This window comes from Festucalex cinctus, chromosome 7 (genome assembly GCF_051991245.1).
Source record: "Festucalex cinctus isolate MCC-2025b chromosome 7, RoL_Fcin_1.0, whole genome shotgun sequence".
Lineage (NCBI taxonomy): Eukaryota > Metazoa > Chordata > Actinopteri > Syngnathiformes > Syngnathidae > Festucalex > Festucalex cinctus.
In genome coordinates this window covers 10,298,151-10,315,314 of record NC_135417.1, presented here as the reverse complement: position 1 = coordinate 10,315,314, position 17,164 = coordinate 10,298,151, and the positions used below count along the sequence as shown (strand labels likewise).

Genomic DNA, 17,164 nt, shown 5'->3' with positions numbered 1-17,164 from the left:
TTTGTAACTGTTAGGAAAAAAAAATACATTCCAGTATTGCAATTCTTTTGAAAGCATAAATAATTTTGTAGCCCTTCAAGCAGAGAAACTGCAAATATGTACTGTATATACTTTTCTACAATTTCATATGTCACAGAAACCCTCCGATGGATGTTTTGATTTGCATACACCTTGCATGGGAGAGCAAAAGCGCTCACATTGAAGGCAGCACATCTTTCATATTTTTCCCCCGTGCATTAAAAGCAGATCGTACCATACAGTAGAAAATACCTGATAGCAGTGATGGTGGTGGTTGATAACATTGTTGATTAAGCTTTTCAATTGTATTTATCCCAGACGGCAAATCCAGGATTATCCCAAATGTGTAACCGAAAGACATTAGGACGAATTTGGCTGCGTTTTATTTGCATGACAATTTTAGCATTCGATAAAGTAAGTGTTGTTTCACGTTTTGCATAATTGCCATGGAAAGTGTGTCAGCACCAACCTTCTTATTGTGTGCGCCGCGTGCCAGCGCCTCTTTCCAACTTTCCTCCTGACCCCTGCAACCCTCTCGACCCATCTCCTTGCCCGTCTTTCCATCCAACTGTGGATTACTGCTTTACACATAATCTTCTGTTCAACATCAGAGAGCAGACTTTTCAAAATCTCTATAATCTTTCTATCTCCGTGCGTCTATCGACTGTATCCATCTATCGCGCGGGTTTGTTACCAGCAGCTTGGATGTTTGTTTTGTTTTTTCAGGATGGCAATCAATGTCTGACTCGGCTCAAGCGTGTGTTGTATATTTAACTTCAGAAGATAGCGTGTTCGAACGTGGTCAGTCCACATTTCAAGTTTGTCTCATAATTATATGCATGATATCCAGAGGTGGGTAGAATAGCCAAAAATTTTACTCAAGTGAGAGTAGCGTTACTTCAAAATAATATTACTCAAGTAAAAGTAAAAAAAAAAATGTAAAAAAAAAAAGTAGTCTTTAAAAAAAAAAAAAAAAAAAATCACTTAAGTAAAAGTAAAAAAAAAAGTATTCGCTGAAAAGAATACTCAAGCACTGAGCAACTGCTTGAACATGAAGTCTGATTTATTTGTAAAAACAATGTCATCAGACAGACAAAACCATAAAATTATGTGCAAACGCTGGCATCTTCAAAACATAAAAAAAACAAAACAAAAAAAACCCCTAACTTTTTGAGCTCAACCAACAGTTGCAAGTAGACACATTAGCTAGCAAGCATGCACAACCCTTTCATTCACAAATTGTGGCGTATCTCGCTCAGCGCCAGTCTGACGACCATAGATGGCAGTTTCTTAAAGCGAAAGCACCAAAACATCATCTTTCAGTTGACTCTTTCGGGTTCTCATCATGCCTGCCAGTCGTCAACCGGGCCACATTTCCTGTGTCTAAGCAATTTGTTGCTCCCGATCAGCCATGTGGAACTCTTATGTGAAAATACGGTAAATCGAAATGTATAAATGGGGCGGCGGATAACGACTCTCATGTAGCCCAATTTAGCGTTTCTTCTTCACATATCTACTCAAAAGTATAGTGGTAAAACTACACTTAGAAGTACATTTTGCCAAAAGTTACTCAAGTAAATGTAACGGAGTTAATGTAACTACCCACCTCTGATGATATCCAAGACATTTAACGTCAGAGAAGTACTCAATTTAGTAATATACTTAGCAAATCAATGATCAATCAAATTTAAATTCAACAACAATTCAACAATTTCCACAAAATGCACCCGTCGAGACCATAACTTTTACAATATTTGAAAGGTGTTCAAGTAAAAGTACTATAATACAGAGAGTCCTTGAGTTAAGGCGCACTCGACCTAAGGCGTTTCCACTTCACAACGGTTACGCCCAGTCCGCCATTTTGGCTCCCCTTCCGCCATGTAGCCCGCAGTGTTTTTCCCTCGTCCGCTATTTCGCCTTTAGCTAGCGCTTGTACACTTGTGGGAGTATCTTTGGCTTTTTCGCCCTCTTATTCCCCACATCATGGCTCCAAAGAAGAAGAAAGCTACGTCTTCTATCAATGCTGGTCCAGTCAAAATAAAAGCAATTACCATGGAAACAAAGCTAAACATCATAAAAAGATCGCAGAAAGGAGAGACACTGACGAACATCGGCAAAGAGTTGGGCTTCAGCCGGACAGCATCTTATTTTTCTTATTTTTTTTATTTTATTTTATTTTTTTAACTCTTTGACCGCCAAAAACGTTTAATCGCGATTAATAAAATCACGATGTATGCCGCCATAAATGTTAAATGACGTCAACTACGTTTTTTTTTTTTTTTTTAAATCAATGGGCAGTGCAACATCTAAGTGCAGCCCTGCCTGGTCAATGGGTTGTGGAATCAAAAACACTCACTAACTATGGCCACCAGATGGCAGCATTGTATCTCTTCTATGGGCTGCCAAATTACAATGAATCATGCCGAAATCTGATGAAATAGAATGTTTTCAAGGATGACGTGAACGATAACGTTTTGATAACAGTGAAAGAGTTAATGCAATTTAGATTTTTTTTTAATGCAAATTATTTTGATGTAAATATTGACTTTGATGGCTACATTTGACATAAGTCGAACTCCGACGTAACTCGAGGACTCCCTGTACTGTCAAATGTGATTCTTGATGAGTACCTCTCAAAACTGAGCATTATTCTCTTGTAAAATCAAAATTCATGACACATTGTTTACCTGCAGGGTTGGTGCTTTGCAAACGGACCATTACGGCTGTTGTCGTGCCCATTGTTCTCTCGTCCGTCTCCTCAGAGTGGTTCTTGACCTGCTCAATGTGTAACATAGCTTGAGATAACTTCTGTTGCGAACTGTAAAAGCAAAATTGACTGGACTCGACTCTTACTGGCTCTTTGGATTGTGCGGTTGTACCTAATGAAGTGTCCGGTGAATGTATATTGCGTTTGCATGCACACGTCAGCCTTCGTCCATGAGGCACTGAGAAACCCCCCAGACAACATGCATCCCTGCATGTCACTATGGCCTGTATTCAATTCAGTATGATCACATTTGATAAGAATAGTTCAACCAAAATTTCCTTCACCTTGTCCGCGAGTCCCCGTCTTCAGTTTTTAAGCTCCCGGAGGTCTGGAGGCTGCTCTTGCTCTCTCCCCGTCCTTCAGCAAGGGGAGTCCACCCTGTCCACGGGCCCCTCCATCTCGTCCAACTCCCTCTCGCAGTCTTCGCATCCTTCCGGTCCGCAGCCTCCGACCAAAACCAGCGTCGGCACGTCGCCGTTGCCCACGCCGACCACGCTGCCGTTGGGGGCCCACGCAACGTCGATCATGCCGTCGGGGCACTGCAGCAGGCCGCTGACGGAGTAGAAGCCCCCCCCGGCGCCGCCACCTCCGCCTCCGCCGCCGCCGGAGACCACCTCCTCGTAGCAGGGCGCCCGGGTGGCGGCCCTCGCCTCCTCCAGACGAAGCCTCTGCTTGCGCCGCAGCTCGATGATGGTCTTGGTGTAGGAGTTGAGCGTCACCACGGCGGCGCCCATGCAGCAGCTGAAGGACACCCAGGCAAGACTACAAGCAGCATATTTTCAAACATTAAGGTAATAGGAATACATATAAGGATAAGCACCAAAAAAAAGTGAAGAGCTGATATCCACTGTAGCCATTTTGTTGTGTGTTTGGCGGCAACCTACGCAAAAGACCAGCCGTAGTCCCAGGACTGAGGCCTCCAGTCTTTGGGGCCGACAATGACTGTCATCTGGAACACGGTGGTGTACATCATGTGGGCCACCATCCCGAGAAGACCTGCAACGCATTTCACTTTGGAGTCAGCCAGCTAACCAGTTGCTCCAATAGAGGTGCCGAAGTCAAAGCAGAATCTCTTGGTTCACATTAGACAAGCCCCTTCTTTGTCTAGTTTTTAAAACCCACCCTTAACACCCATTTATACTCCTTGGCGTTCAACAGAGCGCGATACTAGAGCCCTTATTTTAGTGGCAATTTTTTTTTTTGTTATTGTTTTGAACATTATTACTTTTTGTGTTCAATTACAGTATGTTTAAATCTCTTTTCTGCTACAGCTGTTTTTAAAATACCCCAAGAATACAATTGTTTTGATGGTTCAATGAAACAAATTTGTCATGCAAAAACAACAGGAGCATGTTTTGTCAAAATCAACATGAGATGGATTCCTCATCATCACAAAATTAGTGAAGTACACGAAACAGCGATGAAAAGCAAAACCTCACCTGACAGCACAGTGCACATGGCAGCGTAGGCACTGATTTTTAGCGAGTGCATCTCTTTGTGCCAGCACAACACGTCCAGCCACATGAGCAAGAAGCCCATCCCGAGCAGGCCGATGTACGTGAACTCGGATATGACCGATAGCCACAGCACACCTGCGGCAACCACAGCAAAGTAGAGAATGACGACTTTAAAGAGTTAATGTACGTACGTAATAACAATGGTCTCACCTTGCGTCTCCCCTGGAGTCAACTCGATGAAGCTCCTGCATTTCTCTCCTACCAACAAAATTGATTCGATTGGTAATGATAACATGAAAAGGAAAAGCAAATTCAACGTATATCAGTAGTACAGTTCTTAACTCTTTGACCGCCAAAAACGTTTAATAACGCTCAGTAAAATCACGACGTATATTGCCATAAACGTTAAATATCGTCAATTTTTTTTTAAATTTTTTATTCTCAGTGGAACGTCGAAGTGCAGCGCTGCCTGGTCAATGGGTTGTGGAATCTAAAACACTCTAAACTATGGCCAGCAGATGGAAGCATTGTATCTATTTTCATCAATGATCACAGCCTCTGTCATATCAAAGTTTTTCTTTGACAACGTGTGCCAGTAAAAGAGTTCAAGTGAAACTCATAGTCACAGTATCACAATTGTATTCCCCAAAATGTTGATACTTGATACTTTTCAGCTCACCCGCAAATTCACTCAAGAAATGAGAATAGAATTGTAACTTGACTTCCTTCCGTGGCAGTAGGTCAGCGCCGGCACATTCTGCCGCTCAGCAAATGTTTGAGAATATTCACTGTCAACAACTAATACGCTAATCCATCCCGTGTACCAAAACATGCGTTGGCATTGCCAGAAAATCATCTCGGACTCTCTCATACGTACTCACCCACGCTTTCATTCACATTCACAACGCGCATTTATGAACAGGTATGCCACAGCGGGCATTGAAATAAACACCTGGCTTAGCTTTAGGAGACTTGTAGGCAGGGCCCGGCCGATACGTTTTTTGTTTTTTTTGGCAGAGTCCAATTCCCATGTTTGGCAGAAAAAAAATTCAGTTGACCGGTTAATTGGATGATTTAAAAAAATATATATATAATGACAAAAGTAACAATACAGTAAGACTATGTCGGCATTTAAATCGGCAAAACCTCAGCCAATTATTATTATTTTGAAAAAGCCCAATAAACCTATCCAAAAAAAAAAAAAAATACACTAATGTCTTGCTAGTTAAACACATGGCCCTAACTAGAGCTGCAAAGGTCATCCTAATAACACTAATAGTTTGATTAAAACAAAAAATAAAACAACAACAACTCAAAATCAGTGCTACACAGCTTTGCTGGGATCATTTCATATACATTTTGTATATACAGTATACAAAAAGATACAGTGACTATTGATTAATCGGTTGCATTTACTTGTTTTCTTCACGGGATGTTGGACAGAAATTGCGGCACTCACTGCTTCCATCTAATGGTGGACTATCAGATGATTGGTCCTACTTAAAATTTTAGCTTGTGACGCAGAGCAAACATTGACAGAGTAATGGCTCATAATTTCCAAAACTCGTCGTTGGAATTCAGAAAATTATTTTCCTACGTATTGAATAAATGAGTGAGTTTCACTTTTGAAACTACTAAACAATAAAATAACTCCTATATTGAAATTTATTGAGATGAACCTGTTCATGCTGATATCTATGAATAATGAATAAATCTACAGAAAGAAAACAAATCATGTGGTTGCCATATTAATACTAAAAAATACAGAATAAACTAAATCATGGAACAATCTAGTTGCATATAAAATAAAATCACTCTTTCTACATTTTGTACATTGGAGCCATGAGGAAAAGACCAATAAAGCTAGAGCTCCTTTTTAATGCCAGTATATTTTATTCAATAATAAAATGTTGAATGACGTTACCGTATCACTAAAAATTGACATTGCACTAAAATATGACCCCCCGCCTCTGCTCACCATCACTGTGTTTCTCGCAGCTTTCCCAAAAGCCGGTGTGGAAGTATCTGAACGCAAACTTGTCCTCGCCCGTCTCCCAGATGTAGTGAACGGCGTTGGCCAGCTGCCTCTGGCGGATCTTGGCCAACTCCTCGCGTCTGGCTGGAGACAGCGTGCGGTTGAAAGGGTTTTGGGTCGGGCTCTCTGTGGGACAGCGCACAAGTAGGGCAAGTAGGTTTCGGCGTTTGGACGTTGTGGCGCAACAAACACATAATTGCACTGGTGCGCGTATGAGTGACCCTCTAAACTGTTTTTTTTTTTTTTTTTTTTGTACTACTCTAACAGCTTTCATGCATTTGACATGTAAGTGATGTAAGCAAAGTCAAAAAGCCAAAGACAGAATGTACTGTAGCTTCTTTTTGTTGTTGTTTTTTTTAAATCCATATATTGTCTTTATTTTATTTTATTGTGTTAATTTAATTTCCCATTGGGATTATTAAAGTGATCTATCTAACTGCCTATCACACCAATAGAGGTGGCAAAAGTAATTAAACCTTATTGCGGGTCCTGAACCCCACCAGTTTCCAAATGACAGCAGACACAATGAAAACAGCAGAAGCCCCAGAACTGAACCCTGCGGAACGCCATACGTTCCGTTATACATATAAATTCATATTGCACATATTCGTCCGACCACTTTATTATTATTTTTTTTTGCGCGATATAGTTAGTATGAAAGGATGACAATCATGAAGAAATCACACGACGTACCATCACAACAGCCACAAGTCGACTACTGAGCGCACCAAATTCCCTGCAGCGCAGATAGGTCAAGCAATATAGCGTGATTACCTGCAGCCAATGATGGACTCGCCGAACCTCTGGCGTTCGATCGAACCCAGGTTAACTGACTTCAGTAGAAGTACAGATAGTGTATATGGACAAGTCCAGCAATGTAGCAGCATCGGATGATAATAAAGTTGATTCCTATACCAACCCAACTTTTAGGTCCAGAAATCAGATGTCGAGATGTCGCAATGATTTAAGCCAACAGTGTACATTGCTTACAAGTACATCCTGTACGGTTTTTAGGCGTCCACAGCAAACAGTGTGAGCCTACTTAATTCCTTTATGCGGTTAATCCCATTGTGAATTAAGCATATATGGTGGGGAAATAAAGAGCAGATGAGTGAAATCGCTCCCTCAGTACCTGTGAGGGGTGTCCACAGATTAAAGTAATCCATAATTAAAAGTGAGCTATGAGATAAAAAAAAAAAAAAAAAAAAAAAAAAAAAAAAAAAAAAAAATGAGATTAAAAAAAACAAAAAAACACCAAGGACAATGGATTTTCAAGAATCCTGACACTCATCCACGTGGATTAGTTCCAGGTATTGGCAGTGTACTGCGGTGACACAGAATAAAGATGGAAAAACTCGCTTCAAGTCTAGTCAGGATCAACCAGGAAAGAAAATGCTTCTAAAAATGTTGTGATTATGAGAAACACTCTCAATCTCTGTTTTTTTTTTTTTTGGCTAAACTCATATTAAAAACTTATTAAGAATCAAGGGACACGAATGGACAGTGCAACCTGCATATTAGTATAGTCAATACGTGGAAGACATACAGTACGTATAAAATTGTATGACTGTTTCTTCCACGACAATTAATTACCATTTCCAGTAAACGGCAACAAGAAAATATAATTTGATTGTCAGTGGCGGGAAGATAAAGTACGGAATCAGGTGCAAGAAAAGAGCTGTATTAAAGATTCTGCCAGGACAAAACAAATGCAGTGTATTCAGAAAAAAATATATGGAAAGGTAAATTGATTATTTACATTTACTGGTTATTGGGGATAAACGGAAATTGTTCACATCATTTTACTTACATGGCTATTTTTTTTTTAATCACATTAAAAAATCTAGATTATTTCATTATTATACATGTTATTTCATACAATTGCAGCAAATGATCATATGTCATCTTGTACATCTGCATTGTATCATACTGACATCCAAGCATTAACATATGATTTGGAAAAACATTACACAAAAGCTAAGTATGATCATGGGAAGGTGTACATTGGACATTTTAAAGCACCAGATAGCAGAAACATTTTTTTAAGCATATAATAGGAAACATATCGACACCCTATATATATATATATATATATATATATATATATATATATATATATATATATATATATATATATATATATATAAAGGGTCCTATCTATTTTCACAAGAACTCTTTTTTTTTTTTGTGCTCAGATTGCAGGCCTCATCATTATTTAAACAGAACATTCAGTTCTACCACTATATGAAATTAATTTATCACATATACAGTTTTTTTTGCATCTTCTGGGAAAAAAAAAAAAGACGTGTCATTATTGTAGAAGAGTGACAATTTTCAGAATATGGTAAGGCAAATTGATTATTTACATTTACTGCTTATTGGGCATTAATGGAAAATGTTGCCATTATTTTATTTATATTGCAATATTTTTTTTCATCACATTAAAAAAAAAAAAAAACTAGATTATTTCATTATTAGACATGCTATTTCATACAATTGCAGCAAATGATCATAAAGTATAGGTGAGTGAAGGCCCGATTGCCGGAAAAGGAAAAAGCAATCCACCGTGACAATATTTAAACAACAGTCTAAATGAAAAGGACATGTACTTTTTTTTTTTTTTTTGGTAACTTTTTCAGAAAAAAAAAAAAAGTAGACGTATACAGACAAGCCTTTGGAGAATGAAGACGGAAAATGAAGTACCTGTCGTGTAAGGCTCGCTGTTGTTCTGCCCGCAGTTCTTCATCTTGACGGGCGACAGGCAGAGGGGCTTGACCACCTTGTGGGTTCCCTCGCACCAGTAGGAGGTGCACAGGGCCAGGATGGAGAGCGCCAGGGCCAGAGAGGTCAAGGTCAGGGAAAGCAGGGAGCGAGAGCGGCGCGACATGCGCTCCGGCATGGCCGAAGGCGCCGGGGCAAGGCGGCGGACGAATGCGGAGCACAGCGTGGCGGCGACGGGGGGCGGAAAAAAAAAAAAAAAAAAAGAGGGACGGAGGAACAGATGCTTCCGCTGGGGAGGCGGGTCGAGAGGTGATGAGCTTGCCAGGTTTAATAAACCGTGCGGCAAAGATGAATGTGACGTAAGCGCCGGAGAGTGATTAAAAGGGGAGGCGGGAGAAGAAGATGCTGTCAAGTCGATGCACGTGCGGGCAAACAGATGGAGGTAAAAATGGACAAGAGGGGATTTCCATGGTTCGCATAAGGAGACAAGCGCTTGCCTGGAAAGCTTACTATTGATTTTTACCGTTACCTAACTGCGCCTTTGGCAAATCCGACTAGAGAAGGTCGGCTGCATCCGAGCCTGAGGATAGAAACAGGAAAAAAAAAAAAATCTTGTGTAAAAATTGTTTTAGCTTCTTTTATCTTCATTTAAAATTGTTAATGTGAATAACTCTTTGAGGTGAGTTGCTCAAACAGAAAGGTCAAATTTGAATACCCGAGATTGACTTAATGTTCTAAGTTTAAAAGTAGTAGCCGGATCTCGTAGCCACAAAGTCATATTAACTCATTTGCTCCCAAAGACGTATTTATACGTTTTTTGTATTTTTTATGCTAGAGCATACAAAAGGCTTTCATGCAGCCTCTGAACTGAAGAGAACGCTTGAATCAAAAGTAGTTATTACAAAAACGGCCAGCAGGTGGCAGCAGAGTATAAGAGATCAACTCGGGCCATGTTGCAAAAAACTCTTTTCCCCACTGTTTTAAACAGATTTGTGAATCATGATTAAACTTAGCTATATTCCAATGCTAATTGCTGCAAAACTGAAACATAAAAATATATATATATTTTTCCTAGTGAAGGAAGAGATGCTAAACCTTCTTTTGGTAGGTTCCGTGTTTTTACAACAAATAGAACACAATATTCTGTGGGCCTTTGCAAAATCAGTCAAAATCCAGTAGAACAGCTGGGAGTGAATGAGTTAATGTGCCGCACATATAGTGTCTGAAAGTTACAATTGTTTTATAAATAGAATAATATATGGCCTTTAGTGGAGTAAATCAGTTATTTTAGAAACACTATCATCCTACAAGTTAAAAAAAAAAGGCTGTTGAGGAACCATCACAGTCTTCCGTTTTCACTCAGGAAAATGCACTATATAAATACAGGATTTATACCCATGAACTCCTTCTCAATCGACACTTCTGGGCTTCTGTTAATGTGTGGTGGTGATTTTTTTTTTTCCTAATCCCCCACCCCCTCAGCCTGTATTTTGCCATTTTGTGTTTGTTTCGTCAACAGCGGGACGTTTCTGTGGACAGACAGTTGTTTACCCCTCCAGCCAATCACAGAGCAAGGGGTGGCGGGGGGGGGGGGGGGGGGGGGTGTCGCAGACGTGATTGTGATTGGTAACAAGTAACAACCAATCACAGTGCAGCTTCAGAAAACTGGTGAGCTGTGATTGGTTGTTGCCTGAGCAACAATGACGTCATCTTCGGTCGACAGCAAGTGTCAAAATGGCCGCCCCATGAGATGGATAAAAACGTCTGGATTTTGCTTCATAATTCATATTACACAAATATTAATAATAATCAGACTGTCATGTTTAGACTAGTGAGGTCACATACAACATTATTGCTATGGAATGTTTAAGGTTCACTTCAACTTTAAAGTGACTATGCTACCAGTCTCAATTTTTGGTGAACATTTTCCACATGCTTGTAGCATTTTTTTTTTCCCCATGTAGTGTTATGACGTCATAAAGCTGCACTGGTGTTGTTGATGAGTGATATATGAATAAAATTGCCGCTATCACCCAGATGTTGCCTGTGCATTATCGGACATAACATTTTCGTGAAAAAGATGGAACTTCACTTGGCTAGACATTTCGCTGCGCCACATAGCGTTACAAGTCCAGTGACAGCAACTGACTGGCCAAGCAGTCACCTACTGTAAACTAACCAATTGCCAGACGAAATGCTTAAAAAAAAAAAAAAAAAAAAAACCCGCACAATTATCGATTATTCAACTTCATGCTTTGAGCGTCAATGTTGGGTAGTAAAGTGGACGCAACCCCTCTTCCATTTGACACTTCGCAGATTAGCCCCAGTTATCAACGTAGCGTCTCACCTCAAATCAAAAGGAAGAATTGAGTTGAAAACAGCACCAGGTTTCAAAATGTCCACCGCATCGGATGCTCGAGTTCTCTCTCCTGTTGCTCACGTGTTTACTTTCTTAAAACGCGCCATGTACTTCCTCCCCGCTTCCTGACTCGCTGGCCTGCTGCTCATTATGGACTCCACCTGCACTGTCACCGGGCCAAGAAAGAAGACAACAAAAAGCAGAGATGATGAAATTATGACGAAAGCGCCAACCCGAATTTTGGTCAGTTAATCCCTGTCAATCTGTAATCTGATTGTGCTCGAGGTGTGCGGTTCTAACCATACACAACCAGCCACATGATATTGGGACATTAGTTCACTATTTTGGGTGCTTTTTCTGCGATTTAATAGAAAATGCATTGAAAAATGCACGTTTTGTTTACATAATTCTAAACTGTTCTATTTGTATAAAACTTGCATTGGACAAATGCCTTTATAAAGAATGTTCAGTATTGGTTAGATTTAACAATAGTGGACGTTTCTAGTGGTGTAGAAATGCATGTACGGTATTTGTTTACGTAGGCATGATGAAATCCATGGCAACAGTATTTTGGATTTTATATTTAAAAAACAAACAAACAACTATGTATCTTCAAAAAAATAAGCAAACATCCCATCATAGTATTAATTACTTACCAAAGTCTTTATCCTGTAGCCGGTACATCAAACGATAAACCGTCATCCAGTGTTCACCGGTGGCAGTGGAGGAGCCCGACAATCCTCGCTCATCTTTGTTCATCAAGAGCCTCGTCAAAGTCAAAAATAACGTTGATCCATCTTCAATGGATTCCCCGTGACATTATGGCGCCTTTCGCTCATTATCGCCGCCTTCCCTCGTCCGGAATGAGCATCAGTGACCCTCCGCTAGCGCCGCGACCCTCTTATTAATCCTCCCGGCCCACTCGTAAAGACGCAGAGTCGGGCTTCTTGTGTCCGCGCCGCTCGACTGTCTTTCTTGGCAATTGATGTCAGCAACTCACACTGATTCATGTAATCCCTCTAAATCCATCTGCCTACTGCACTTGCACCCCCCCTCGCCTCCCATTGTGAACACCTTCACCACTAAAAGTATTAGTCCTGGATACTTTAAAGAAATATAAACCCAGCAGGGCTCTGAGTAGAGCGAGCAGACTTAAGAGTCAATTAGTGGAGGCCATGGTTCAAAGCAAACATGGTGCATCAGCATTGAGCTGTAATGCTGCTCCCCAATGGTATAAACCTCCAACAGAACTGAATTTAGCCCCATGTATAAGTGATTTTGAACAGAGGCTAACAAAATAAAAAATAAAAATATGCTCCCCAAATAAAAATGATTAAGTTAATTTACAGCTGTTCTATAATCATTTTTCCGAAAAACATGTTCTTGTGCTGTCCATTATTTTTGCAATTTCGGTAAACTTTTCATTTCTCTACTTTGTTTTTTAAATGTTCTTAAAATTCCTTAAACATATTTTGCCTTTAAGTTTTTTAATTTAATTAAAGTTGCCTTATGGTTTAAACCACTTGAATGGGAACGACAAATTCATCAATCCAAAAAAAAAATAAAAATTCCTACCATTTTCTGTTCCAATGAAATATTTGTTTTCATAAAAATGAACACAAATATAAATTTTATATTGTTGATCATTTATTTACAATATGTACATGAAACATAAAAAAAACAAACATGTTAGCTCTGATGTTAAAGGAGACATTTTATGCAATATTCTCCCCTCAATAAGACTGCAAGATAATGCCGCTGAGGGCATAGTATTAAAAATGGTCATGAATTGCTTGTATGCAAATAGTTGGGTCTGGTTTCAAAAGATCTCTAAAAAGTGTGATGTGATTTATTTTATTTTTTTTAAATCGTTGTGGAATTTTGACCAAAGCATGTCACAGATACTTGAGAATTGTATTAATTTGTGGAAAATGTTCATAATGTCTTTGTTAAAAAGGACACGTCTAGACCAAAACTAACATCAACCCCAAGCTTGAGATTTACAATAATGCAGAACCAATTTGCTGTCACTGCCAAAACACTGAAAGAGAGAGAAAGAAACACAAAAGATTCTTCAGACAAGTAACAGCGGTGAGATGTTCACATCACAGTTTGTTTTCTTAATTCTGGATTTTGATGTCTAATTGTCTTTTTTTTTTTTTTTTTTTCCCCCACTGCACCAGCACTTTAATTTGAAGCAAAGGATTTTTGCCACAGTTACAATTTTCTTGACTCATCTGGCGTCCTCTGCTGGTCAAGGCTGCTGATGTTTAATTTACTTGAAATGACTCTATTTTGTTTTGTTAGTCATTGAACCCATTTTAGAAGTGTGATGAATAATTCTTAGAAATTTTGCTACACCTGATGAATATACGGCTAAAATGTTCCACTTTTTTTTTTTATCTTGAGGTATGTGCTTCCAAGCTGCAAATATTTTGCCGAGGTCGCCTTGTCTCACTTGTTCAACTCTTCATGAGGAGTATGAGAGAGCTGAAGGGAGTGCCATGTTCCTCCTTTTTTTTTATTTTTTATTTTTTATTCAACAAAATTAAATCCTCAACTCACGCAAATATGTTTATGGCATTGGCCCAACATTGGTTATGAAAGCAGTGTTTTCGATACTCACGTCAAAGAGTATGCCGACTTCTTGGTCCGGTGACGGAGCAAACGACTGGTTAACGTAGATGAACTGCGAAGACATACAGGCACCAGTGTTGTAATGATGTGCCTGTACTGAAAGTATTTTGTACAAAGTTGTCTCTTACCAGTTGTTCATTGGCATCCAGCTTTAGGAAGCGGGAGATGAACTGAGAAAGCGACTGCACCGTCCTGCTCCTGTCCACAGCCCATTTTTTGGTTTTCATGATGGGGGTGTCCCCAACTGCCTTCAACAGGACATCAACTGAAGATTGAATGAGTATATACAACAGTGAGAAGCAAAAAAGTACAAATACGTGGTTACTGCATATTTTTCAGGTTTACACTTTTAATCAAGTACAGAGTGGGAGTACTTTTGCTACCTCATAAATTAAATTAAATAGCCGTACAAATGGACAGCTATTTTTCATCCACCATCTCGTGCGACAGCTGAATGCAAAGTTTTACGTATACTTAACGTCACTATTTTTTCCGAATGTGTAACTACTACAAGGCAACCTTATAGTTAAACGAATGTATTCATGTGAAGACAGCATTACATGGTTGTAATTCAGTAGTTATCAATTAAAAACATTAGCATTAGCTACGTCCCCAACTGGGCCGACGTATAAGCAACTTACAAGCTCATTGGTCAGATCCCCAAAAAGCAACAACCGCATTGGTCGTCACTGAAAACATTTGCCCGATACGTCACTTACCCGGAAGAAGGTCTTTATCGCGGCTTTGATAGTCGTTGCGATAAACTAAATTAACAAGGTATACATATAAAATACTTTCTTACTCTTTTTCTTCTCTTCACTTGTTGTCGAGTCTTCTGGAGGTGAGTGTAACTCCTCCTTCTGAGCCTCTGTCGGTGACTCCGCATTGTCAGACATCTTTGGCGACGAGTGGCCTTTCGAATCGATTACCACGATTCGTCTTCCGCTTTCGACTCCTATTGGATTACAGAGATGTCAATCACAGAGACGCCTGATTCAATTGGTCGGCATGCCCCAGGCGTGGTTTACAGGACACAAAACAGTCTGCAGTCGACTCTGTACTTGCGCCTTCGAGCTGTGTGCTTGCTAAGGTTTGTTATTGTTGATCTTTTGCTGTTTAATTCTTTAAGTAAATAAGACATGGTACCTCCTTAGGGTTATTTATATCTTCTGATTACTTGGATGGATGTTTCTTTTTCTCATTAGCATATGTATGTTTTCTTTTTTAACACAGGTGGTGTTGTCACATGAGGATAGTCTGACAGTTGGAACTTCACACAGTGTGCTTCATAGTCAATCAGCAACAGTAAGTCACCTTGGCTTTGCAAAGGTAGCCGTGTTATTACTTCCTGTAGCCTCGTTGCAGTCTACTACCAAAAATTGCCCTGCATGAATCCGAATCACTGTTTAATCCTTTTATCAAGTAACATGCACGTACATCTTGCAATGTTGACAGTGGCAGGCATCGGCAGGCTCTCCACCAAGGATGCGGTGCTCCTCCTGTGCGACATGCAAGAGAAGTTCCGACCCAACATCTTCCAGTTCACCAACATCGTCAGCAATGCGGCCAGATTGCTCCAGGTTGCGACTATCGCCTCGCAGTAATAAAAAAAATAATAATCCTACTTCCTGTTGAACCTGATCTTACACCCCCGTTCTGATAGGCCAGCCAAGTCCTGGGGATCCCCGCCATCCTTACAGAGCAGTACCCGAAAGGTCTGGGCCCCACGGTGCCCGAGCTAGGAGCGGAGGGCTTGACGGCTCACGCAAAAACATCCTTCACCATGATGATCGAGGAGGTGCAGAAGGAGATGCAGTCCCTGGGGAACCCCAAGCAGGCCATCCTGTGCGGCATAGAGGCGCACGCTTGCATTGCGGTAAAAAAACAAACAAAACAAAAAAAAACATTTGCAACTTATTTAGTAAATGAGTCACAAGCCTGATCCACCTTTGCTCTTGTCGCAGTGTACAACATTTGACCTGCTGGAAAAAGGAATCGAGGTCCACATCGTGTCGGACGCCGTCTCGTCGCGGAGGTAGCCGCTTACATAACAACACCCCCTTCCGCCGCGTTTGCACAGCTAAGCGTGCGTGTGTGTGTGTGTGTGTGTTTTCTTTCCGCGTAGCCAAACGGACCGCTTGTTCGCTCTGTCCCGCCTGAAGCAGAGCGGCGCCTTCCTCACCACCACCGAGGCCGTCCTGCTGCAGCTGGTCCAAGGTGCAAAGCACCCCAACTTCAAGGAGGTACACCCTGCGAAACCAAATGGGGACCAACAGCTAGCTAGCTAGCTAGCTATCGTTTCCTGTTTTCACATAACTTTTGTATTAGTTCTCATTTGCTGCCCATTATTCTAAATGTGGCTGCTTGACGTTTTTCCGATCGATATAATAATTCATTTTCTGTCACCCACCCAGATTCAGCAGCTAATGATGCAGCCGTCCCCTGACACAGGCCTCCTCGCCTACTTCAGTGCGCTCTGAGAAGAAAAAGTGGAACATTCGGTCATATTTGCAAACGAATACGGAATTCCAAAGCCATCTTCATACTAAGTGCTTCAATAAAAATATGCTGCATTATTAATTGGATATGTCTGTTTGTCTGAGTGCTCTGAAACAACAATAATATGGAAAGACATTTGAGCATTTCATTGATTTCCTCCATCTGAGTGCGCTACTAGCATAACAACTGTGTTTTATTAGCAAAGTCTTTTTTTTTTTTGCGTATTAGTACAGTAGTATGTTACGAGTGAGGTAAAAGTGTGCGCTAGTTAAAGGGGCTGTCTGCCGGATTCACTCATGAAAATGCACTTTTTAAATACAGGATGTACACACTAACTTTCTCTCAGTCTACACATCTGTGTTTTTGTTAATCTTTTGTGGTAATTTCGTCCTAAGCCCCCACCTCACCAGCCTGTAGTTTGCCATTTTGTGTTTGTTTTGTAAACAGCGGGACGTTTCTGTGGAAAGACAGTGTTTACAACCCTCCAGCCAATCGCAGAGCAGGGGGGGTGGCGTGTCAGCTGCGTGACGTCACTCCCGCGGCAATTTGAAAGCACGCAAGGATTTTTTTTTTTCTTCACTCACTCATTCACACACGTAAGCTTCTGTGAGTGAGTGAGTGGGAAAAAAAAAGCGACAAGGATGGAACGTTTGTAAACATGAAACAAAACA

The 17,164-nt window shown here is 40.5% G+C and overlaps 3 protein-coding genes across 6 annotated transcripts; 1 reads left to right on the top strand and 2 right to left on the bottom strand.

Moving 5' to 3' along the window:
- Nucleotides 1–1,004: 1,004 nt before the first annotated feature.
- LOC144022902 (germ cell-specific gene 1-like protein) lies at nucleotides 1,005–12,378 on the bottom strand. Of its 4 annotated transcripts, none has more exons than XM_077528098.1 (8): nucleotides 12,014–12,378; nucleotides 11,346–11,523; nucleotides 8,981–9,578; nucleotides 6,221–6,361; nucleotides 4,453–4,500; nucleotides 4,225–4,377; nucleotides 3,670–3,781; nucleotides 1,005–3,547 (listed from the first exon to the last, which is right to left on the bottom strand). In XM_077528098.1, the coding sequence occupies exons 3-8, from the start codon at nucleotides 9,174–9,176 to the stop codon at nucleotides 3,145–3,147; spliced, it is 1,053 nt and encodes a 350-aa protein (XP_077384224.1). In that variant the 5' UTR covers nucleotides 9,177–9,578; nucleotides 11,346–11,523; nucleotides 12,014–12,378; the 3' UTR covers nucleotides 1,005–3,144. The 4 variants fall into 4 exon arrangements, with proteins under 4 accessions (XP_077384224.1, XP_077384221.1, XP_077384222.1 ...); XM_077528095.1 differs by having other exon boundaries at nucleotides 1,008–3,547; nucleotides 6,221–6,403; XM_077528096.1 differs by having other exon boundaries at nucleotides 1,008–3,547; nucleotides 6,221–6,403; nucleotides 11,383–11,523.
- A 608-nt stretch (nucleotides 12,379–12,986) lies between these two features.
- On the bottom strand, nucleotides 12,987–14,957 carry atg12 (ATG12 autophagy related 12 homolog (S. cerevisiae)). The gene is made up of 4 exons (XM_077526905.1): nucleotides 14,797–14,957; nucleotides 14,123–14,259; nucleotides 13,984–14,046; nucleotides 12,987–13,398 (listed from the first exon to the last, which is right to left on the bottom strand). The coding sequence occupies exons 1-4, from the start codon at nucleotides 14,888–14,890 to the stop codon at nucleotides 13,339–13,341; spliced, it is 354 nt and encodes a 117-aa protein (XP_077383031.1). The 5' UTR covers nucleotides 14,891–14,957; the 3' UTR covers nucleotides 12,987–13,338.
- On the top strand, nucleotides 14,954–16,574 carry isoc2 (isochorismatase domain containing 2). The gene is made up of 7 exons (XM_077526904.1): nucleotides 14,954–15,084; nucleotides 15,228–15,299; nucleotides 15,450–15,574; nucleotides 15,658–15,870; nucleotides 15,959–16,029; nucleotides 16,120–16,237; nucleotides 16,409–16,574. Coding segments are annotated over exons 2-7 (594 nt in total). The 5' UTR covers nucleotides 14,954–15,084; nucleotides 15,228–15,298; the 3' UTR covers nucleotides 16,475–16,574.
- Nucleotides 16,575–17,164: the final 590 nt, after the last annotated feature.